At 34.1% G+C, this 25,790-nt stretch overlaps 2 protein-coding genes across 7 annotated transcripts; both read left to right on the forward strand.

Moving 5' to 3' along the window:
* The first annotated feature begins 1,785 nt into the window (after positions 1 to 1,785).
* Positions 1,786 to 9,297, forward strand: LOC137653596 (uncharacterized). Of its 3 annotated transcripts, none has more exons than XM_068387132.1 (3): positions 1,786 to 2,520; positions 2,647 to 2,737; positions 2,871 to 9,297. In XM_068387132.1, exon 3 carries the CDS (start codon positions 3,172 to 3,174, stop codon positions 8,740 to 8,742), a length of 5,571 nt encoding a protein of 1,856 aa, XP_068243233.1. In that variant the 5' UTR covers positions 1,786 to 2,520; positions 2,647 to 2,737; positions 2,871 to 3,171; the 3' UTR covers positions 8,743 to 9,297. The 3 variants fall into 3 exon arrangements, with proteins under 3 accessions (XP_068243233.1, XP_068243235.1, XP_068243234.1); XM_068387134.1 differs by having other exon boundaries at positions 1,786 to 2,284; positions 2,453 to 2,520; positions 2,647 to 9,297; XM_068387133.1 differs by having other exon boundaries at positions 1,786 to 2,284; positions 2,453 to 9,297.
* Positions 9,298 to 16,217: 6,920 nt separating this feature from the next.
* Positions 16,218 to 23,363, forward strand: LOC137653598 (uncharacterized). 4 transcript variants are annotated; one of them, XM_068387139.1, is made up of 3 exons: positions 16,218 to 16,353; positions 16,522 to 16,589; positions 16,716 to 23,363. In XM_068387139.1, exon 3 carries the CDS (start codon positions 17,241 to 17,243, stop codon positions 22,806 to 22,808), a length of 5,568 nt encoding a protein of 1,855 aa, XP_068243240.1. In that variant the 5' UTR covers positions 16,218 to 16,353; positions 16,522 to 16,589; positions 16,716 to 17,240; the 3' UTR covers positions 22,809 to 23,363. The 4 variants fall into 4 exon arrangements, with proteins under 4 accessions (XP_068243240.1, XP_068243239.1, XP_068243237.1 ...); XM_068387136.1 differs by lacking the exon at positions 16,218 to 16,353 and having other exon boundaries at positions 16,472 to 16,589; positions 16,716 to 16,806; positions 16,940 to 23,363; XM_068387138.1 differs by having other exon boundaries at positions 16,522 to 23,363.
* Positions 23,364 to 25,790: the final 2,427 nt, after the last annotated feature.

Raw genomic sequence — 25,790 nt, forward strand, 5'->3', positions numbered from 1 at the left:
AAACAAAAAATATACAAACTCCATATAAATTGATAAACAAAGACATGGAAAGAAGCCAATGATCAGGAAAAATTTTGGAAAATAGAAATAGGAATTTACAAATAAATAAAGAAGCTTCCTTTCTTGACTGTTTTTCAATTTCAAAAATATCATCAGGTTTTTCGTTTTAATTTGTCTCTGATAACATAGGAAATTTGAAATGACATCTTAGATATATATAAAAAAATATATATTTCAAACATCCCTCAGAAAAAATAGCATACTCCATGGTTTTCTTCCCACTTCGCATATTAGTATATAACATTACCGTAAATTTTGGAAAGCAATTTGTTATACACAAAGAATGGGGTTGGAAATGAATAGCAGTCATCGAGGTAATAGGCAATTTAATTATGTAGCATATTGTTCAGTTGAACTTTAATAACATGCATTGTCTCTGAGGAACTATTACCCATCTTTCATTAAGCATCAAATGGCTGCTGCATTTCATATAGTTCAATATGCATGTTAATGTGCAACTCTTTTGATTTGCTTTGTTATATCATGAAATTCCTATTCGTTTACTTTCAACATCTATACTCAAAAATAATTTATAGATTCTTTCCAACGAGTTCGGAATGAGTGTTGTGTTGTGTTATAATTTCCTAATTGAGGGTTTAGCTAACCCATGAATTAGGAAAATACTTCTCTGTTTATAATAACATTTTATTTATAAATACAATGAGAAAACAGCTCTAACAATATAAGCGATAAATTCCCCCTACAACACAAAGATTTAACTATCATTAATTCAGAATTTATACCTGTCATACTCCTATCTTCGAAAGAAAACATCCGAAGTAAAGGTCCAATAGACTTATTTAAAGAGAAAAATCCCTTCAAAACTGTTATCCCATAATTTTACTTACCAACCACTACCAACATCAGCTAAAAGTGTCCGTAAAGGAGCATCAACGTTTTGCTGTCCGGCCAGGCGAATTCCCTCGGGTAATGACTCCCTAGGTCGTCTCATTCCATCGCCAAAGTTCCTCTGAACGACGTCGTGGAGGAAAGGAACTAAGTAGCCTCAGCAGTTGGGGAAAGCTCGTTGAACGTGAGAATATTTCTTATGTTAGTCTCCGGGATCAGATGATGAAATCTTTTCTGAAGAGCTAGGCTAGAATTACTATTCTATTTTTATTTTTTTACAAACATTTACGCATACAGGCATTTACATATGCACATACTTAGAAACGTACCCTTACATATACATAGACCCATATCTATCAATATATATATATATATATTTATATATATATATATATATATGTATGTATATATACAAATATATGTCTATAATATATACCTCTGTATATATATATATATATATATGTGTGTGTGTGTGTGTGTATATATATATATATATATATGTATATATATATATATATGAGTGTATATATATATATATATATATATGTCTGTGTGTGTGTGAGCGTGTGTGTGAATGTGTGTGTGTATGTTTCTGTGTTGTGGGTGTGTATAGTATGACATCTATTAGTATACAATTACTCGAAAATATATTAAATAACTCGATTAAACTCGATGGCAGTGTTATATTTTCATGGATATACACTATTGGGTTATAATTATTGATCTATATGTTTTGCCATATTAGAATTCATTTTACGATCACGAAACATATCAGAAGTTGACTATGATTATTAGATTCTGTTAACTTCATTTTAATAACACAGAAAAAAATACCCATTATTAATTTGTTTCACGTGTATATGTCTTAAACGGAAATTAGTATTTCTTACGTTTGTTTATTAGTATATTTATATATGTATTTATTGAAGTAAGGAGGACTTTTCTCTTAAACTATTAAAATAACTAGTTAAATTACATTTATATGCTTGGTACCATCTAAGTCCTGCTTGCTTACTACGAGCTAAGTAATTAGCTAACAAGCCTGCTAATCACGCCATTTTCTCTTTACTTGGGAGGTTCATGGATATACCCAAGTCAGTCTGGCCTAGCAAACCATACCGTCCATATCTTCACTGGCAGTATTTGGGCACGAAGATTTGAGCTGCCTGATACGTGCTACAAGATTTTTTATCATTGAATTTGTGCTGTGCTGCTATTTTACCGTACCATGTTTGGGTTGAAAGATTCAAGTGTTTCCGCATTGACGAAATTCAACATGAACTAACTTCCTTTAATTTGGACTCTGAGCTTCCTCCGACATGAAACTTTAAACTTCGAGGGCATTCGACTCGTCTCATAGCTTGCATGGATAAAGGTGAGAACCAAGCATTGTTAGGGGTTTCTAAATGTTTAATGGTAATCATTATCCGTTGCCTTAAGCCTTCAAAGCACCAATATAAAAATAGATTCCTTCCTCTCTGATAGATATATATATTGTGTACTATTAAACTAATTGTGATATTTGTACAATACTTTCGCTTAGGTATAATTGGTGAAGCTAGGTCGTCCTGGGTTATCATCCTGCGTTCATCTTTCTTATTTATATTATTGGTAAGACTTTATATTAGATTTAATTCGAAGGGTGAATGTTATATTGAATACATTATGCAAAATTATATTGCTTATATTTATAGCTTCAGGACAGTGTTTGATGTCGGAATGTATTTCATTTTCCAGGATATAATTTATCCATATGTTTAATTGAAGTGGCTTAGTCCGAGGATAAATTCCCTGTTTCTTACATTGGCGAGCACTTCCAATATTATCGGTAATGGCTTATTAGGTTTATATAGATCATATATGCAATTTACGATTTATTCATATACTTTGTTCAAATTGAATTTATATAAATTCCTTTCTTTTATTATATTTTGATATATTCCTTTTTGTTGTTTATACAGGTGAGGTTGGAAAAGCTGAAAGTAGTTTGGAAATTACCCCTAGATATAACCACCTTCAAGCAATCGGAATAAGCAATTTATAGCATTTTTATTTTTCTGAAATGTTTATAATAAATTTGGTGAATTGTTTTGAAGAGTTTTCCTAACTAACATTGTAGAATGTTCAAATTTCAGCTTATGGCGCCCAACGTGGGGCTTTGATGGAGACTGCCGAATTTGCCGGAGTAAATTTCTTGTGTTTAAGGGTTGCTCAGAGTCCAATAATTAATTTTCTTTTCTAGCTCGTTATATTTTGTTAATTATGAATAAGTTACAGGTATTTGTAGGTCAGCGGAAGACTATTAGGAAAAAGGTCACTGAATGTTTTAATAATGTTAATAATTATGATTCCTTTAATCCTTCTGAGCGTTTGTCTGAGAGAGCTATTCTCTTACACTATAAGGAAAAGTTGTCTGATCTCGATAGTAAGATTCTAACTGAGAAATTCTTTAATAGAGAAACTGTAGTTGAGGCTGATTTGGAAACTGAATTAAATTCCTGTCAAGATTATTTGGATAAAATTGAAAGGTTATTGCCCTTGCTTGATGTTTCTGAAAATCCTCGTTCTAATGTAACTGATACTGCTAGAAGCTTGCTTAAGCAGCCCACAGCTCCTCTTCCAAAATTTAGTAGTAGAGAAGGGGAAGATTTTTTAAGGTTCATAACCGAGTTTGAAAACACAACCAGTGCATTTAGTTATCCAGATAGGGATTTGTTGCTTTTACTAAAACAGCAAATAGATGGTAGGGCTAAGTATTTGTTGTATAGCTTAGAAGCTGACAAGCAATCTTATAAAGATGCCAAAGAGTTGTTGGTTTCAGCTTTTGCTTCTAAAGAAGCTAGAATAAATTCTACCATCCAGAAATTGTTGAATCTTAAGCTTGGAGAGAAGGATGATCCTTTCATATATATCTCAAATCTGAGAACTATTTGTGAGGCTGTTAGGACATTAAAAATTGATGCTAATGAGTTTACAAGGTTTTTTGCTTGGCGTGGTATTAATGATAATTTCAAGAGTCACTTGGTTCAAATCACCACGAAAACTCACCCCTCTTTGGATGATATTCTCGATAATTTTTTTAATGCTAGTGAGAGGTACGAAAGTACTAAAGGTAAAACTCCTCAAGAGATTAAGTTTAGAAATAAGTTCAGAAATACTCCTGTTAAAGACAGTACTGATAGTTTGGCCATTAAAACTAAAGTAATGGAAAGTAAATCTTCTGTACCAAACTGTCTCCTTTGTAGTAGAAGTGATAGTAAGGAAACTAATCATTATGTTAATAAATGTCAGAAATTCTCTACTCCTGCAGAAAAAGTTCACATAATTGAGTCTTTCGGAGGTTGTGTAAAATGTGGAATGTTAAACCATATGTCTAGCGAGTGTAGGTTTAGGTTTAAAAAGCGTTGCATAAATTGTAATGGTTATCACATGAGTTACCTTTGTTTGTCAGAATCTGCAAGGGATGGATCATCTCTGACTAATAAACTTAATTCTAATGCCAAACAGGAGGCTAGCAGTGGAGTTGCTGTAACACACCAGTACTCGACGAATTCCATATTGCCCACATTTACTTTTTCTCTTGAGGGCAATGATAGTGTCTATAGGGGTTTGAAGGACAGCGGTTCTCAGAGTACATTTGTGTCTGCTAGATTAGCAAATTCATGTAAGTTTAAAATTGTTCACTCAAACATTGAGCTCACGGTCAAGGGTTTTAATGAGAGTAAAAGGTACTGTACTAAAGTTATTAAGATGCCTCTTAGGATTGGAGATTCAGTGGAGCATATTTTGGCAATTGTGGTTCCGGAGATAAGCATTAATTTGGAGTTACCCTTTCTTGGTGAACTTGTTGAAGCTGTGCACAGTAAAGGGTTAGTTCTTGCTGATAAATTGTTGAATAGTAATTTGAGGAAAATTGATAATGTGCATCTTTTGCTGGGCACAGATTCTTTCAGTTGCTTAACGGGAAACGAGATAGTGATTGGTAATGCGAGTCCCTCTGTGTACATTGAATCTAAGGTAGGAATAATGCTCACTGGTAATATTGAAGCTTTGCTTGCCAATTTCAGAGGTACAGATGGGGGATTGGGAGCTTGTTTATCAGTAAGTAAGGAAGCTAATTGTTCTAATATCCATGTTTATAGCAATTCATTTTTTCTTAGCAATAATGTTGATATTTTGGAAGAGAATTGCCTATCAGGGTTTACTACTAATACATTTTTTTCAGTCCTTAATGATAAGGGTGATATTTTGGAGGGACAATTGCAGCGTGCCACTGATCAAATTCTCGAATCTGAGTGCAAATATTTCTTGAATTATGATCAAACGAATTATTGTGAAACTAATACAGACCTTGACGAAAAGTTAACTGAATTTACTTTAAAACAGATTAGTAGAAGATCTGACGGAAGGATAGAAGTTCCTTTGTCATGGAATACCAAAGTGTCTCATTTACTTTCTAAAAATGAGGTTTTATCTAAGCTCATACTTAAGTCAAACCTTAAGAAGCTCAGGAAGAATGAAGGTCATTTACAATTAGTTGATCAAACTTTTAAAGAGCAGATTAAGTTGGGTATCATTGAGCCAATATATGATTTAGAGGTTTACAAGGCTGAACATCCCTACTTCTCTTTTTTGCCTCATATGCCTATTTTTAAGCTAGACAGAGAGTCGACTAAATGTAGGGTAGTGTTTTTGTCTAATCTCAAGGAATCTTCTAAAAGCACATCTTTATCACATAACCAGTGTATGTTTTCAGGACCTATTTTGAATCAGAAATTGTCATCATCTTTCCTTAATTTACGGTTTGATAAGAATTTGTTAGTTTTTGATTTGCAGAAGGCGTTTAATATGCTTGCTTTAAGTGAAGCTGACCAAGCTAGATTACTGTTTTACTGGTACAAGAATGTTAGTAAGGGAGATTTTTCCTTGGTTGCATTTAAGAATGTTAGGCTTCCGTTTGAATTGAGATGCAGCCCATTTTTACTTATGATATCTCTGTATTACATATTAGTTGCACAAGCATCTGACCAGTCAATGTTGTCTGAATTGAAGCATTTAATATATTCACTTATATATATGGATAATGGAGCTGTCACTTTCAATGATTCAGAGAGTTTATATTGGGCTTATAAACAGATTCCATGTATTTTTGAGCCATACAATTTCAAGGTTCAACAGATTGTCACTAATGATAGGGATTTACAGGATGTAATTGATGTAGAGAATAAAGTAGTCACTCCTGAAATAAATAAACTGTTCGGTCTAACATGGGATAGGTACTCTGATGAGATATTTACAAAGCCCATTAATCTAAATGCTGAAGCTAAGACTAAAAGGTCCATATTGCAAACTATTGCTTCCCAGTTCGATATATTTGGATTTAATATGCCATTATTTAACAGGTGTAGATTATTTATGCATAAATTACAGTGTCGAAAGAAACTTGGATGGGATCAAATACTATCTCAGGAGTTGCAGAAGGAATGGCAAAATATTTCAAAGCAGTGTAACAGAGCAGCACCTTTACGTATTTCTAGATCTGTTGGTCCTCGTAATGGTGAATATAGTATTGTAGTGTTTACAGATGCCAGTCGTGATATATATGGATGTGTCCTTTATTTGCTTCATAATGAGTCTAATAAGCTCAGCTTCGTTCATGCCAAAAATAGGCTAGTTAATAAACAGCTAGATGGCAAGTCAATACCAGCCCTTGAGTTAAATGCAATAAGTTTAGGAGTAGAATGTACTATGGAAATTTTCAATGACTTATCTGGGTCACATTGCATGAAGCCTCTACGGATTGTGAATATAACTTTATATACAGATTCCATTTGTGCTTTACATTGGCTTAATGCATCTTCATCTAAACTAGATAAAATGAATAAACACACAACATTTGTTCGCAACAGGATTCATAATATTCAGAGAAAGTGTGAAATGTTTCCTGTCACTTTTAAATTTGTTTCTGGTAAGGCAAATCCTGCAGATTTGGTGACAACATGTGTGTCGTATAATCAGCTCATGAATTCAAATTATTTTTCAGGACCTAGTTTGGATGAAGCCAATATTCCAGAGCTATCAGTCACAATACCAGCATTTGAAATTGGTGAAGAGAGCAATTGTTCCCATGGTCTTTCTGTGCTTTTGTCCAGTGCGGAGCCTCTCATTGATATTAACAGGTTTTCCAGTTTTAGGAGACTAGTGCTAGTATATCGGAGAGTTTTGATGTGTGTCCAGAAATGGAAAGTTAGAGCAGGGTTGAAGTGTGATAATGACGATTTCAGTACTCCCTACTTTGTTCAAGCCCTTAGTTTATTGATATCTTTTGAGCAGAAGAAATATTTTTCTGAAGTTTTTGAATATTTCAGTCAAGTTAATGTGCCTATTAAAGACATTCCTTCTATTGTGACAAAGTTTAACATATTTTTTGATGAGCAAGGTTTGCTTAGAGTAAGAAGTAAATTTAAGAAGTGGTATTTAAACAAAGATAACAAATTTCCCATTCTACTGCCTAATGATAGTTATCTCACAAGACTTATTATAATGAATGCTCATGATAAATTACTTCATTCTGGTAGTTATGCCGTATTGACCGAATTAAGAAGAAATTATTTCATACCCAAACATTTTTCTACTGTTAAGAAAGCTTTGAAGCAGTGTGTTCATTGCCGTCGGTTCAATAGTCGTAGCATTAAACTTAATCAGAATTCCTATAGAGATTTCCGTTGTAATCCACCTAATGTACATTTTGCCAATATATTTATAGATTATCTTGGTCCATTTTCAGTTAAAGTTAGTGGTGGGACACATAAAGTATGGTTATTATGTTTGACTTGTACTTGGTCTAGAGCAATTAATATGAAGATAGTTAAAACTTTAAATGTAAGTGAATTCTTAAGAGCTTTTCAGATGCATTGCTTGGAGTATGGGATCCCTCAGTTGTGCATTAGTGATCAGGGATCGCAGCTTGTAGCCGGAGCTAATATTATTACATCGTTTATCAGGGATCCAGAAACTTTACTTTATTTTGAAGAAAATAATGTTGCCCCTCTTTCCTTTCAACAATATTCCAAAGGTGCTAGTCAGTTGGGATCTATGGTTGAGGTGTGCGTTAAAATGGTAAAAAGGTTAATTTTTGGAGCAATAAAGAATAACATTTTATCCTATTCGGATTTTGAATTTTTAGTATGTAATGTGATCCATCTCGCTAATAGACGTCCCATAGCTTTTAAGGAAGTTGTTAGAAATGATAGTGAAGATTCTCTTCCTGAACCAATCACCCCTGAACATTTGATCAGAGGGTATGAGCTGTCTTCCTTAAATTTGATTCCTGAATTGCAGAGCATTCCACAGGATCCAGATTTTGATTCCAGAGACAGAGAGAGGAGTTACCAGGGGTTGTGCAAGGTTAAAGAAAATCTTAATAATATTTATCATAATGAGTTTTTAGGTAATTTATTATATCAAGCTATTGACCGAAAGGACAGGTATCGTCCGGTTTCTCATGCATTGATAAAGCCAGGAGATGTAGTTCTTGTGAAGGAGGAACATACTAAAAGGAGTAATTATCCCCTAGGATTAGTTCGCGAAGTTGTAAGTAATGATTTGGGAGAGGTGACCCAAGTAACTGTACTGAAAGGGAAAACTAAAAAGATTACTAAATTGCATGCAAGTCAAATAATTCATTTCCTTGAGATTAATACTACTGATGATGAAGTTTGTAATACTGATAATAAGAATGTTCCTGGTGCTGATAGAAAGAAAATTTCCTCGCGGCCTAAAAGAAAAGCTGCTACGGTAAGTGAGGAAAGAACAAGAAAAATGTTGCTCTAATTTCATATGTTCATTTACAGCGATGAAGATTTTTTACCTTTGAAAAATCTTCATCCTCTTCCGTGGACTAAACGGAAATTAGTATTTCTTACGTTTGTTTATTAGTATATTTATATATGTATTTATTGAAGTAAGGAGGACTTTTCTCTTAAACTATTAAAATAACTAGTTAAATTACATTTATATGCTTGGTACCATCTAAGTCCTGCTTGCTTACTACGAGCTAAGTAATTAGCTAACAAGCCTGCTAATCACGCCATTTTCTCTTTACTTGGGAGGTTCATGGATATACCCAAGTCAGTCTGGCCTAGCAAACCATACCGTCCATATCTTCACTGGCAGTATTTGGGCACGAAGATTTGAGCTGCCTGATACGTGCTACAAGATTTTTTATCATTGAATTTGTGCTGTGCTGCTATTTTACCGTACCATGTTTGGGTTGAAAGATTCAAGTGTTTCCGCATTGACGAAATTCAACATGAACTAACTTCCTTTAATTTGGACTCTGAGCTTCCTCCGACATGAAACTTTAAACTTCGAGGGCATTCGACTCGTCTCATAGCTTGCATGGATAAAGGTGAGAACCAAGCATTGTTAGGGGTTTCTAAATGTTTAATGGTAATCATTATCCGTTGCCTTAAGCCTTCAAAGCACCAATATAAAAATAGATTCCTTCCTCTCTGATAGATATATATATATTGTGTACTATTAAACTAATTGTGATATTTGTACAATACTTTCGCTTAGGTATAATTGGTGAAGCTAGGTCGTCCTGGGTTATCATCCTGCGTTCATCTTTCTTATTTATATTATTGGTAAGACTTTATATTAGATTTAATTCGAAGGGTGAATGTTATATTGAATACATTATGCAAAATTATATTGCTTATATTTATAGCTTCAGGACAGTGTTTGATGTCGGAATGTATTTCATTTTCCAGGATATAATTTATCCATATGTTTAATTGAAGTGGCTTAGTCCGAGGATAAATTCCCTGTTTCTTACATTGGCGAGCACTTCCAATATTATCGGTAATGGCTTATTAGGTTTATATAGATCATATATGCAATTTACGATTTATTCATATACTTTGTTCAAATTGAATTTATATAAATTCCTTTCTTTTATTATATTTTGATATATTCCTTTTTGTTGTTTATACAGGTGAGGTTGGAAAAGCTGAAAGTAGTTTGGAAATTACCCCTAGATATAACCACCTTCAAGCAATCGGAATAAGCAATTTATAGCATTTTTATTTTTCTGAAATGTTTATAATAAATTTGGTGAATTGTTTTGAAGAGTTTTCCTAACTAACATTGTAGAATGTTCAAATTTCAGCTTATGGCGCCCAACGTGGGGCTTTGATGGAGACTGCCGAATTTGCCGGAGTAAATTTCTTGTGTTTAAGGGTTGCTCAGAGTCCAATAATTAATTTTCTTTTCTAGCTCGTTATATTTTGTTAATTATGAATAAGTTACAGGTATTTGTAGGTCAGCGGAAGACTATTAGGAAAAAGGTCACTGAATGTTTTAATAATGTTAATAATTATGATTCCTTTAATCCTTCTGAGCGTTTGTCTGAGAGAGCTATTCTCTTACACTATAAGGAAAAGTTGTCTGATCTCGATAGTAAGATTCTAACTGAGAAATTCTTTAATAGAGAAACTGTAGTTGAGGCTGATTTGGAAACTGAATTAAATTCCTGTCAAGATTATTTGGATAAAATTGAAAGGTTATTGCCCTTGCTTGATGTTTCTGAAAATCCTCGTTCTAATGTAACTGATACTGCTAGAAGCTTGCTTAAGCAGCCCACAGCTCCTCTTCCAAAATTTAGTAGTAGAGAAGGGGAAGATTTTTTAAGGTTCATAACCGAGTTTGAAAACACAACCAGTGCATTTAGTTATCCAGATAGGGATTTGCTGCTTTTACTAAAACAGCAAATAGATGGTAGGGCTAAGTATTTGTTGTATAGCTTAGAAGCTGACAAGCAATCTTATAAAGATGCCAAAGAGTTGTTGGTTTCAGCTTTTGCTTCTAAAGAAGCTAGAATAAATTCTACCATCCAGAAATTGTTGAATCTTAAGCTTGGAGAGAAGGATGATCCTTTCATATATATCTCAAATCTGAGAACTATTTGTGAGGCTGTTAGGACATTAAAAATTGATGCTAATGAGTTTACAAGGTTTTTTGCTTGGCGTGGTATTAATGATAATTTCAAGAGTCACTTGGTTCAAATCACCACGAAAACTCACCCCTCTTTGGATGATATTCTCGATAATTTTTTTAATGCTAGTGAGAGGTACGAAAGTACTAAAGGTAAAACTCCTCAAGAGATTAAGTTTAGAAATAAGTTCAGAAATACTCCTGTTAAAGACAGTACTGATAGTTTGGCCATTAAAACTAAAGTAATGGAAAGTAAATCTTCTGTACCAAACTGTCTCCTTTGTAGTAGAAGTGATAGTAAGGAAACTAATCATTATGTTAATAAATGTCAGAAATTCTCTACTCCTGCAGAAAAAGTTCACATAATTGAGTCTTTCGGAGGTTGTGTAAAATGTGGAATGTTAAACCATATGTCTAGCGAGTGTAGGTTTAGGTTTAAAAAGCGTTGCATAAATTGTAATGGTTATCACATGAGTTACCTTTGTTTGTCAGAATCTGCAAGGGATGGATCATCTCTGACTAATAAACTTAATTCTAATGCCAAACAGGAGGCTAGCAGTGGAGTTGCTGTAACACACCAGTACTCGACGAATTCCATATTGCCCACATTTACTTTTTCTCTTGAGGGCAATGATAGTGTCTATAGGGGTTTGAAGGACAGCGGTTCTCAGAGTACATTTGTGTCTGCTAGATTAGCAAATTCATGTAAGTTTAAAATTGTTCACTCAAACATTGAGCTCACGGTCAAGGGTTTTAATGAGAGTAAAAGGTACTGTACTAAAGTTATTAAGATGCCTCTTAGGATTGGAGATTCAGTGGAGCATATTTTGGCAATTGTGGTTCCGGAGATAAGCATTAATTTGGAGTTACCCTTTCTTGGTGAACTTGTTGAAGCTGTGCACAGTAAAGGGTTAGTTCTTGCTGATAAATTGTTGAATAGTAATTTGAGGAAAATTGATAATGTGCATCTTTTGCTGGGCACAGATTCTTTCAGTTGCTTAACGGGAAACGAGATAGTGATTGGTAATGCGAGTCCCTCTGTGTACATTGAATCTAAGGTAGGAATAATGCTCACTGGTAATATTGAAGCTTTGCTTGCCAATTTCAGAGGTACAGATGGGGGATTGGGAGCTTGTTTATCAGTAAGTAAGGAAGCTAATTGTTCTAATATCCATGTTTATAGCAATTCATTTTTTCTTAGCAATAATGTTGATATTTTGGAAGAGAATTGCCTATCAGGGTTTACTACTAATACATTTTTTTCAGTCCTTAATGATAAGGGTGATATTTTGGAGGGACAATTGCAGCGTGCCACTGATCAAATTCTCGAATCTGAGTGCAAATATTTCTTGAATTATGATCAAACGAATTATTGTGAAACTAATACAGACCTTGACGAAAAGTTAACTGAATTTACTTTAAAACAGATTAGTAGAAGATCTGACGGAAGGATAGAAGTTCCTTTGTCATGGAATACCAAAGTGTCTCATTTACTTTCTAAAAATGAGGTTTTATCTAAGCTCATACTTAAGTCAAACCTTAAGAAGCTCAGGAAGAATGAAGGTCATTTACAATTAGTTGATCAAACTTTTAAAGAGCAGATTAAGTTGGGTATCATTGAGCCAATATATGATTTAGAGGTTTACAAGGCTGAACATCCCTACTTCTCTTTTTTGCCTCATATGCCTATTTTTAAGCTAGACAGAGAGTCGACTAAATGTAGGGTAGTGTTTTTGTCTAATCTCAAGGAATCTTCTAAAAGCACATCTTTATCACATAACCAGTGTATGTTTTCAGGACCTATTTTGAATCAGAAATTGTCATCATCTTTCCTTAATTTACGGTTTGATAAGAATTTGTTAGTTTTTGATTTGCAGAAGGCGTTTAATATGCTTGCTTTAAGTGAAGCTGACCAAGCTAGATTACTGTTTTACTGGTACAAGAATGTTAGTAAGGGAGATTTTTCCTTGGTTGCATTTAAGAATGTTAGGCTTCCGTTTGAATTGAGATGCAGCCCATTTTTACTTATATCTCTGTATTACATATTAGTTGCACAAGTATCTGACCAGTCAATGTTGTCTGAATTGAAGCATTTAATATATTCACTTATATATATGGATAATGGAGCTGTCACTTTCAATGATTCAGAGAGTTTATATTGGGCTTATAAACAGATTCCATGTATTTTTGAGCCATACAATTTCAAGGTTCAACAGATTGTCACTAATGATAGGGATTTACAGGATGTAATTGATGTAGAGAATAAAGTAGTCACTCCTGAAATAAATAAACTGTTCGGTCTAACATGGGATAGGTACTCTGATGAGATATTTACAAAGCCCATTAATCTAAATGCTGAAGCTAAGACTAAAAGGTCCATATTGCAAACTATTGCTTCCCAGTTCGATATATTTGGATTTAATATGCCATTATTTAACAGGTGTAGATTATTTATGCATAAATTACAGTGTCGAAAGAAACTTGGATGGGATCAAATACTATCTCAGGAGTTGCAGAAGGAATGGCAAAATATTTCAAAGCAGTGTAACAGAGCAGCACCTTTACGTATTTCTAGATCTGTTGGTCCTCGTAATGGTGAATATAGTATTGTAGTGTTTACAGATGCCAGTCGTGATATATATGGATGTGTCCTTTATTTGCTTCATAATGAGTCTAATAAGCTCAGCTTCGTTCATGCCAAAAATAGGCTAGTTAATAAACAGCTAGATGGCAAGTCAATACCAGCCCTTGAGTTAAATGCAATAAGTTTAGGAGTAGAATGTACTATGGAAATTTTCAATGACTTATCTGGGTCACATTGCATGAAGCCTCTACGGATTGTGAATATAACTTTATATACAGATTCCATTTGTGCTTTACATTGGCTTAATGCATCTTCATCTAAACTAGATAAAATGAATAAACACACAACATTTGTTCGCAACAGGATTCATAATATTCAGAGAAAGTGTGAAATGTTTCCTGTCACTTTTAAATTTGTTTCTGGTAAGGCAAATCCTGCAGATTTGGTGACAACATGTGTGTCGTATAATCAGCTCATGAATTCAAATTATTTTTCAGGACCTAGTTTGGATGAAGCCAATATTCCAGAGCTATCAGTCACAATACCAGCATTTGAAATTGGTGAAGAGAGCAATTGTTCCCATGGTCTTTCTGTGCTTTTGTCCAGTGCGGAGCCTCTCATTGATATTAACAGGTTTTCCAGTTTTAGGAGACTAGTGCTAGTATATCGGAGAGTTTTGATGTGTGTCCAGAAATGGAAAGTTAGAGCAGGGTTGAAGTGTGATAATGACGATTTCAGTACTCCCTACTTTGTTCAAGCCCTTAGTTTATTGATATCTTTTGAGCAGAAGAAATATTTTTCTGAAGTTTTTGAATATTTCAGTCAAGTTAATGTGCCTATTAAAGACATTCCTTCTATTGTGACAAAGTTTAACATATTTTTTGATGAGCAAGGTTTGCTTAGAGTAAGAAGTAAATTTAAGAAGTGGTATTTAAACAAAGATAACAAATTTCCCATTCTACTGCCTAATGATAGTTATCTCACAAGACTTATTATAATGAATGCTCATGATAAATTACTTCATTCTGGTAGTTATGCCGTATTGACCGAATTAAGAAGAAATTATTTCATACCCAAACATTTTTCTACTGTTAAGAAAGCTTTGAAGCAGTGTGTTCATTGCCGTCGGTTCAATAGTCGTAGCATTAAACTTAATCAGAATTCCTATAGAGATTTCCGTTGTAATCCACCTAATGTACCTTTTGCCAATATATTTATAGATTATCTTGGTCCATTTTCAGTTAAAGTTAGTGGTGGGACACATAAAGTATGGTTATTATGTTTGACTTGTACTTGGTCTAGAGCAATTAATATGAAGATAGTTAAAACTTTAAATGTAAGTGAATTCTTAAGAGCTTTTCAGATGCATTGCTTGGAGTATGGGATCCCTCAGTTGTGCATTAGTGATCAGGGATCGCAGCTTGTAGCCGGAGCTAATATTATTACATCGTTTATCAGGGATCCAGAAACTTTACTTTATTTTGAAGAAAATAATGTTGCCCCTCTTTCCTTTCAACAATATTCCAAAGGTGCTAGTCAGTTGGGATCTATGGTTGAGGTGTGCGTTAAAATGGTAAAAAGGTTAATTTTTGGAGCAATAAAGAATAACATTTTATCCTATTCGGATTTTGAATTTTTAGTATGTAATGTGATCCATCTCGCTAATAGACGTCCCATAGCTTTTAAGGAAGTTGTTAGAAATGATAGTGAAGATTCTCTTCCTGAACCAATCACCCCTGAACATTTGATCAGAGGGTATGAGCTGTCTTCCTTAAATTTGATTCCTGAATTGCAGAGCATTCCACAGGATCCAGATTTTGATTCCAGAGACATAGAGAGGAGTTACCAGGGGTTGTGCAAGGTTAAAGAAAATCTTAATAATATTTATCATAATGAGTTTTTAGGTAATTTATTATATCAAGCTATTGACCGAAAGGACAGGTATCGTCCGGTTTCTCATGCATTGATAAAGCCAGGAGATGTAGTTCTTGTGAAGGAGGAACATACTAAAAGGAGTAATTATCCCCTAGGATTAGTTCGCGAAGTTGTAAGTAATGATTTGGGAGAGGTGACCCAAGTAACTGTACTGAAAGGGAAAACTAAAAAGATTACTAAATTGCATGCAAGTCAAATAATTCATTTCCTTGAGATTAATACTACTGATGATGAAGTTTGTAATACTGATAATAAGAATGTTCCTGGTGCTGATAGAAAGAAAATTTCCTCGCGGCCTAAAAGAAAAGCTGCTACGGTAAGTGAGGAAAGAACAAGAAAAATGTTGCTCTAATTTCATATGTTCATTTACAGCGATGAAGATTTTTTACCTTTGAAAAATCTTCATCCTCTTCCGTGGACTAAACGGAAATTAGTATTTCTTACGTTTGTTTATTAGTATATTTATATATGTATTTATTGAAGTAAGGAGGACTTTTCTCTTAAACTATTAAAATAACTAGTTAAATTACATTTATATGCTTGGTACCATCTAAGTCCTGCTTGCTTACTACGAGCTAAGTAATTAGCTAACAAGCCTGCTAATCACGCCATTTTCTCTTTACTTGGGAGGTTCATGGATATACCCAAGTCAGTCTGGCCTAGCAAACCATACCGTCCATATCTTCACTGGCAGTATTTGGGCACGAAGATTTGAGCTGCCTGATACGTGCTACAAGATTTTTTATCATTGAATTTGTGCTGTGCTGCTATTTTACCGTACCATGTTTGGGTTGAAAGATTCAAGTGTTTCCGCATTGACGAAATTCAACATGAACTAACTTCCTTTAATTTGGACTCTGAGCTTCCTCCGACATGAAACTTTAAACTTCGAGGGCATTCGACTCGTCTCATAGCTTGCATGGATAAAGGTGAGAACCAAGCATTGTTAGGGGTTTCTAAATGTTTAATGGTAATCATTATCCGTTGCCTTAAGCCTTCAAAGCACCAATATAAAAATAGATTCCTTCCTCTCTGATAGATATATATATTGTGTACTATTAAACTAATTGTGATATTTGTACAATACTTTCGCTTAGGTATAATTGGTGAAGCTAGGTCGTCCTGGGTTATCATCCTGCGTTCATCTTTCTTATTTATATTATTGGTAAGACTTTATATTAGATTTAATTCGAAGGGTGAATGTTATATTGAATACATTATGCAAAATTATATTGCTTATATTTATAGCTTCAGGACAGTGTTTGATGTCGGAATGTATTTCATTTTCCAGGATATAATTTATCCATATGTTTAATTGAAGTGGCTTAGTCCGAGGATAAATTCCCTGTTTCTTACATTGGCGAGCACTTCCAATATTATCGGTAATGGCTTATTAGGTTTATATAGATCATATATGCAATTTACGATTTATTCATATACTTTGTTCAAATTGAATTTATATAAATTCCTTTCTTTTATTATATTTTGATATATTCCTTTTTGTTGTTTATACAGGTGAGGTTGGAAAAGCTGAAAGTAGTTTGGAAATTACCCCTAGATATAACCACCTTCAAGCAATCGGAATAAGCAATTTATAGCATTTTTATTTTTCTGAAATGTTTATAATAAATTTGGTGAATTGTTTTGAAGAGTTTTCCTAACTAACATTGTAGAATGTTCAAATTTCAGCTTATGGCGCCCAACGTGGGGCTTTGATGGAGACTGCCGAATTTGCCGGAGTAAATTTCTTGTGTTTAAGGGTTGCTCAGAGTCCAATAATTAATTTTCTTTTCTAGCTCGTTATATTTTGTTAATTATGAATAAGTTACAGGTATTTGTAGGTCAGCGGAAGACTATTAGGAAAAAGGTCACTGAATGTTTTAATAATGTTAATAATTATGATTCCTTTAATCCTTCTGAGCGTTTGTCTGAGAGAGCTATTCTCTTACACTATAAGGAAAAGTTGTCTGATCTCGATAGTAAGATTCTAACTGAGAAATTCTTTAATAGAGAAACTGTAGTTGAGGCTGATTTGGAAACTGAATTAAATTCCTGTCAAGATTATTTGGATAAAATTGAAAGGTTATTGCCCTTGCTTGATGTTTCTGAAAATCCTCGTTCTAATGTAACTGATACTGCTAGAAGCTTGCTTAAGCAGCCCACAGCTCCTCTTCCAAAATTTAGTAGTAGAGAAGGGGAAGATTTTTTAAGGTTCATAACCGAGTTTGAAAACACAACCAGTGCATTTAGTTATCCAGATAGGGATTTGCTGCTTTTACTAAAACAGCAAATAGATGGTAGGGCTAAGTATTTGTTGTATAGCTTAGAAGCTGACAAGCAATCTTATAAAGATGCCAAAGAGTTGTTGGTTTCAGCTTTTGCTTCTAAAGAAGCTAGAATAAATTCTACCATCCAGAAATTGTTGAATCTTAAGCTTGGAGAGAAGGATGATCCTTTCATATATATCTCAAATCTGAGAACTATTTGTGAGGCTGTTAGGACATTAAAAATTGATGCTAATGAGTTTACAAGGTTTTTTGCTTGGCGTGGTATTAATGATAATTTCAAGAGTCACTTGGTTCAAATCACCACGAAAACTCACCCCTCTTTGGATGATATTCTCGATAATTTTTTTAATGCTAGTGAGAGGTACGAAAGTACTAAAGGTAAAACTCCTCAAGAGATTAAGTTTAGAAATAAGTTCAGAAATACTCCTGTTAAAGACAGTACTGATAGTTTGGCCATTAAAACTAAAGTAATGGAAAGTAAATCTTCTGTACCAAACTGTCTCCTTTGTAGTAGAAGTGATAGTAAGGAAACTAATCATTATGTTAATAAATGTCAGAAATTCTCTACTCCTGCAGAAAAAGTTCACATAATTGAGTCTTTCGGAGGTTGTGTAAAATGTGGAATGTTAAACCATATGTCTAGCGAGTGTAGGTTTAGGTTTAAAAAGCGTTGCATAAATTGTAATGGTTATCACATGAGTTACCTTTGTTTGTCAGAATCTGCAAGGGATGGATCATCTCTGACTAATAAACTTAATTCTAATGCCAAACAGGAGGCTAGCAGTGGAGTTGCTGTAACACACCAGTACTCGACGAATTCCATATTGCCCACATTTACTTTTTCTCTTGAGGGCAATGATAGTGTCTATAGGGGTTTGAAGGACAGCGGTTCTCAGAGTACATTTGTGTCTGCTAGATTAGCAAATTCATGTAAGTTTAAAATTGTTCACTCAAACATTGAGCTCACGGTCAAGGGTTTTAATGAGAGTAAAAGGTACTGTACTAAAGTTATTAAGATGCCTCTTAGGATTGGAGATTCAGTGGAGCATATTTTGGCAATTGTGGTTCCGGAGATAAGCATTAATTTGGAGTTACCCTTTCTTGGTGAACTTGTTGAAGCTGTGCACAGTAAAGGGTTAGTTCTTGCTGATAAATTGTTGAATAGTAATTTGAGGAAAATTGATAATGTGCATCTTTTGCTGGGCACAGATTCTTTCAGTTGCTTAACGGGAAACGAGATAGTGATTGGTAATGCGAGTCCCTCTGTGTACATTGAATCTAAGGTAGGAATAATGCTCACTGGTAATATTGAAGCTTTGCTTGCCAATTTCAGAGGTACAGATGGGGGATTGGGAGCTTGTTTATCAGTAAGTAAGGAAGCTAATTGTTCTAATATCCATGTTTATAGCAATTCATTTTTTCTTAGCAATAATGTTGATATTTTGGAAGAGAATTGCCTATCAGGGTTTACTACTAATACATTTTTTTCAGTCCTTAATGATAAGGGTGATATTTTGGAGGGACAATTGCAGCGTGCCACTGATCAAATTCTCGAATCTGAGTGCAAATATTTCTTGAATTATGATCAAACGAATTATTGTGAAACTAATACAGACCTTGACGAAAAGTTAACTGAATTTACTTTAAAACAGATTAGTAGAAGATCTGACGGAAGGATAGAAGTTCCTTTGTCATGGAATACCAAAGTGTCTCATTTACTTTCTAAAAATGAGGTTTTATCTAAGCTCATACTTAAGTCAAACCTTAAGAAGCTCAGGAAGAATGAAGGTCATTTACAATTAGTTGATCAAACTTTTAAAGAGCAGATTAAGTTGGGTATCATTGAGCCAATATATGATTTAGAGGTTTACAAGGCTGAACATCCCTACTTCTCTTTTTTGCCTCATATGCCTATTTTTAAGCTAGACAGAGAGTCGACTAAATGTAGGGTAGTGTTTTTGTCTAATCTCAAGGAATCTTCTAAAAGCACATCTTTATCACATAACCAGTGTATGTTTTCAGGACCTATTTTGAATCAGAAATTGTCATCATCTTTCCTTAATTTACGGTTTGATAAGAATTTGTTAGTTTTTGATTTGCAGAAGGCGTTTAATATGCTTGCTTTAAGTGAAGCTGACCAAGCTAGATTACTGTTTTACTGGTACAAGAATGTTAGTAAGGGAGATTTTTCCTTGGTTGCATTTAAGAATGTTAGGCTTCCGTTTGAATTGAGATGCAGCCCATTTTTACTTATATCTCTGTATTACATATTAGTTGCACAAGTATCTGACCAGTCAATGTTGTCTGAATTGAAGCATTTAATATATTCACTTATATATATGGATAATGGAGCTGTCACTTTCAATGATTCAGAGAGTTTATATTGGGCTTATAAACAGATTCCATGTATTTTTGAGCCATACAATTTCAAGGTTCAACAGATTGTCACTAATGATAGGGATTTACAGGATGTAATTGATGTAGAGAATAAAGTAGTCACTCCTGAAATAAATAAACTGTTCGGTCTAACATGGGATAGGTACTCTGATGAGATATTTACAAAGCCCATTAATCTAAATGCTGAAGCTAAGACTAAAAGGTCCATATTGCAAACTATTGCTTCCCAGTTCGATATATTTGGATTTAATATGCCATTATTTAACAGGTGTAGATTATTTATGCATAAATTACAGTGTCGAAAGAAACTTGGATGGGATCAAATACTATCTCAGGAGTTGCAGAAGGAATGGCAAAATATTTCAAAGCAGTGTAACAGAGCAGCACCTTTACGTATTTCTAGATCTGTTGGTCCTCGTAATGGTGAATATAGTATTGTAGTGTTTACAGATGCCAGTCGTGATATATATGGATGTGTCCTTTATTTGCTTCATAATGAGTCTAATAAGCTCAGCTTCGTTCATGCCAAAAATAGGCTAGTTAATAAACAGCTAGATGGCAAGTCAATACCAGCCCTTGAGTTAAATGCAATAAGTTTAGGAGTAGAATGTACTATGGAAATTTTCAATGACTTATCTGGGTCACATTGCATGAAGCCTCTACGGATTGTGAATATAACTTTATATACAGATTCCATTTGTGCTTTACATTGGCTTAATGCATCTTCATCTAAACTAGATAAAATGAATAAACACACAACATTTGTTCGCAACAGGATTCATAATATTCAGAGAAAGTGTGAAATGTTTCCTGTCACTTTTAAATTTGTTTCTGGTAAGGCAAATCCTGCAGATTTGGTGACAACATGTGTGTCGTATAATCAGCTCATGAATTCAAATTATTTTTCAGGACCTAGTTTGGATGAAGCCAATATTCCAGAGCTATCAGTCACAATACCAGCATTTGAAATTGGTGAAGAGAGCAATTGTTCCCATGGTCTTTCTGTGCTTTTGTCCAGTGCGGAGCCTCTCATTGATATTAACAGGTTTTCCAGTTTTAGGAGACTAGTGCTAGTATATCGGAGAGTTTTGATGTGTGTCCAGAAATGGAAAGTTAGAGCAGGGTTGAAGTGTGATAATGACGATTTCAGTACTCCCTACTTTGTTCAAGCCCTTAGTTTATTGATATCTTTTGAGCAGAAGAAATATTTTTCTGAAGTTTTTGAATATTTCAGTCAAGTTAATGTGCCTATTAAAGACATTCCTTCTATTGTGACAAAGTTTAACATATTTTTTGATGAGCAAGGTTTGCTTAGAGTAAGAAGTAAATTTAAGAAGTGGTATTTAAACAAAGATAACAAATTTCCCATTCTACTGCCTAATGATAGTTATCTCACAAGACTTATTATAATGAATGCTCATGATAAATTACTTCATTCTGGTAGTTATGCCGTATTGACCGAATTAAGAAGAAATTATTTCATACCCAAACATTTTTCTACTGTTAAGAAAGCTTTGAAGCAGTGTGTTCATTGCCGTCGGTTCAATAGTCGTAGCATTAAACTTAATCAGAATTCCTATAGAGATTTCCGTTGTAATCCACCTAATGTACCTTTTGCCAATATATTTATAGATTATCTTGGTCCATTTTCAGTTAAAGTTAGTGGTGGGACACATAAAGTATGGTTATTATGTTTGACTTGTACTTGGTCTAGAGCAATTAATATGAAGATAGTTAAAACTTTAAATGTAAGTGAATTCTTAAGAGCTTTTCAGATGCATTGCTTGGAGTATGGGATCCCTCAGTTGTGCATTAGTGATCAGGGATCGCAGCTTGTAGCCGGAGCTAATATTATTACATCGTTTATCAGGGATCCAGAAACTTTACTTTATTTTGAAGAAAATAATGTTGCCCCTCTTTCCTTTCAACAATATTCCAAAGGTGCTAGTCAGTTGGGATCTATGGTTGAGGTGTGCGTTAAAATGGTAAAAAGGTTAATTTTTGGAGCAATAAAGAATAACATTTTATCCTATTCGGATTTTGAATTTTTAGTATGTAATGTGATCCATCTCGCTAATAGACGTCCCATAGCTTTTAAGGAAGTTGTTAGAAATGATAGTGAAGATTCTCTTCCTGAACCAATCACCCCTGAACATTTGATCAGAGGGTATGAGCTGTCTTCCTTAAATTTGATTCCTGAATTGCAGAGCATTCCACAGGATCCAGATTTTGATTCCAGAGACATAGAGAGGAGTTACCAGGGGTTGTGCAAGGTTAAAGAAAATCTTAATAATATTTATCATAATGAGTTTTTAGGTAATTTATTATATCAAGCTATTGACCGAAAGGACAGGTATCGTCCGGTTTCTCATGCATTGATAAAGCCAGGAGATGTAGTTCTTGTGAAGGAGGAACATACTAAAAGGAGTAATTATCCCCTAGGATTAGTTCGCGAAGTTGTAAGTAATGATTTGGGAGAGGTGACCCAAGTAACTGTACTGAAAGGGAAAACTAAAAAGATTACTAAATTGCATGCAAGTCAAATAATTCATTTCCTTGAGATTAATACTACTGATGATGAAGTTTGTAATACTGATAATAAGAATGTTCCTGGTGCTGATAGAAAGAAAATTTCCTCGCGGCCTAAAAGAAAAGCTGCTACGGTAAGTGAGGAAAGAACAAGAAAAATGTTGCTCTAATTTCATATGTTCATTTACAGCGATGAAGATTTTTTACCTTTGAAAAATCTTCATCCTCTTCCGTGGACTAAACGGAAATTAGTATTTCTTACGTTTGTTTATTAGTATATTTATATATGTATTTATTGAAGTAAGGAGGACTTTTCTCTTAAACTATTAAAATAACTAGTTAAATTACATTTATATGCTTGGTACCATCTAAGTCCTGCTTGCTTACTACGAGCTAAGTAATTAGCTAACAAGCCTGCTAATCACGCCATTTTCTCTTTACTTGGGAGGTTCATGGATATACCCAAGTCAGTCTGGCCTAGCAAACCATACCGTCCATATCTTCACTGGCAGTATTTGGGCACGAAGATTTGAGCTGCCTGATACGTGCTACAAGATTTTTTATCATTGAATTTGTGCTGTGCTGCTATTTTACCGTACCATGTTTGGGTTGAAAGATTCAAGTGTTTCCGCATTGACGAAATTCAACATGAACTAACTTCCTTTAATTTGGACTCTGAGCTTCCTCCGACATGAAACTTTAAACTTCGAGGGCATTCGACTCGTCTCATAGCTTGCATGGATAAAGGTGAGAACCAAGCATTGTTAGGGGTTTCTAAATGTTTAATGGTAATCATTATCCGTTGCCTTAAGCCTTCAAAGCACCAATATAAAAATAGATTCCTTCCTCTCTGATAGATATATATATTGTGTACTATTAAACTAATTGTGATATTTGTACAATACTTTCGCTTAGGTATAATTGGTGAAGCTAGGTCGTCCTGGGTTATCATCCTGCGTTCATCTTTCTTATTTATATTATTGGTAAGACTTTATATTAGATTTAATTCGAAGGGTGAATGTTATATTGAATACATTATGCAAAATTATATTGCTTATATTTATAGCTTCAGGACAGTGTTTGATGTCGGAATGTATTTCATTTTCCAGGATATAATTTATCCATATGTTTAATTGAAGTGGCTTAGTCCGAGGATAAATTCCCTGTTTCTTACATTGGCGAGCACTTCCAATATTATCGGTAATGGCTTATTAGGTTTATATAGATCATATATGCAATTTACGATTTATTCATATACTTTGTTCAAATTGAATTTATATAAATTCCTTTCTTTTATTATATTTTGATATATTCCTTTTTGTTGTTTATACAGGTGAGGTTGGAAAAGCTGAAAGTAGTTTGGAAATTACCCCTAGATATAACCACCTTCAAGCAATCGGAATAAGCAATTTATAGCATTTTTATTTTTCTGAAATGTTTATAATAAATTTGGTGAATTGTTTTGAAGAGTTTTCCTAACTAACATTGTAGAATGTTCAAATTTCAGCTTATGGCGCCCAACGTGGGGCTTTGATGGAGACTGCCGAATTTGCCGGAGTAAATTTCTTGTGTTTAAGGGTTGCTCAGAGTCCAATAATTAATTTTCTTTTCTAGCTCGTTATATTTTGTTAATTATGAATAAGTTACAGGTATTTGTAGGTCAGCGGAAGACTATTAGGAAAAAGGTCACTGAATGTTTTAATAATGTTAATAATTATGATTCCTTTAATCCTTCTGAGCGTTTGTCTGAGAGAGCTATTCTCTTACACTATAAGGAAAAGTTGTCTGATCTCGATAGTAAGATTCTAACTGAGAAATTCTTTAATAGAGAAACTGTAGTTGAGGCTGATTTGGAAACTGAATTAAATTCCTGTCAAGATTATTTGGATAAAATTGAAAGGTTATTGCCCTTGCTTGATGTTTCTGAAAATCCTCGTTCTAATGTAACTGATACTGCTAGAAGCTTGCTTAAGCAGCCCACAGCTCCTCTTCCAAAATTTAGTAGTAGAGAAGGGGAAGATTTTTTAAGGTTCATAACCGAGTTTGAAAACACAACCAGTGCATTTAGTTATCCAGATAGGGATTTGTTGCTTTTACTAAAACAGCAAATAGATGGTAGGGCTAAGTATTTGTTGTATAGCTTAGAAGCTGACAAGCAATCTTATAAAGATGCCAAAGAGTTGTTGGTTTCAGCTTTTGCTTCTAAAGAAGCTAGAATAAATTCTACCATCCAGAAATTGTTGAATCTTAAGCTTGGAGAGAAGGATGATCCTTTCATATATATCTCAAATCTGAGAACTATTTGTGAGGCTGTTAGGACATTAAAAATTGATGCTAATGAGTTTACAAGGTTTTTTGCTTGGCGTGGTATTAATGATAATTTCAAGAGTCACTTGGTTCAAATCACCACGAAAACTCACCCCTCTTTGGATGATATTCTCGATAATTTTTTTAATGCTAGTGAGAGGTACGAAAGTACTAAAGGTAAAACTCCTCAAGAGATTAAGTTTAGAAATAAGTTCAGAAATACTCCTGTTAAAGACAGTACTGATAGTTTGGCCATTAAAACTAAAGTAATGGAAAGTAAATCTTCTGTACCAAACTGTCTCCTTTGTAGTAGAAGTGATAGTAAGGAAACTAATCATTATGTTAATAAATGTCAGAAATTCTCTACTCCTGCAGAAAAAGTTCACATAATTGAGTCTTTCGGAGGTTGTGTAAAATGTGGAATGTTAAACCATATGTCTAGCGAGTGTAGGTTTAGGTTTAAAAAGCGTTGCATAAATTGTAATGGTTATCACATGAGTTACCTTTGTTTGTCAGAATCTGCAAGGGATGGATCATCTCTGACTAATAAACTTAATTCTAATGCCAAACAGGAGGCTAGCAGTGGAGTTGCTGTAACACACCAGTACTCGACGAATTCCATATTGCCCACATTTACTTTTTCTCTTGAGGGCAATGATAGTGTCTATAGGGGTTTGAAGGACAGCGGTTCTCAGAGTACATTTGTGTCTGCTAGATTAGCAAATTCATGTAAGTTTAAAATTGTTCACTCAAACATTGAGCTCACGGTCAAGGGTTTTAATGAGAGTAAAAGGTACTGTACTAAAGTTATTAAGATGCCTCTTAGGATTGGAGATTCAGTGGAG

This window comes from Palaemon carinicauda, chromosome 14 (assembly GCF_036898095.1).
Source record: "Palaemon carinicauda isolate YSFRI2023 chromosome 14, ASM3689809v2, whole genome shotgun sequence".
Taxonomy (NCBI): domain Eukaryota; kingdom Metazoa; phylum Arthropoda; class Malacostraca; order Decapoda; family Palaemonidae; genus Palaemon; species Palaemon carinicauda.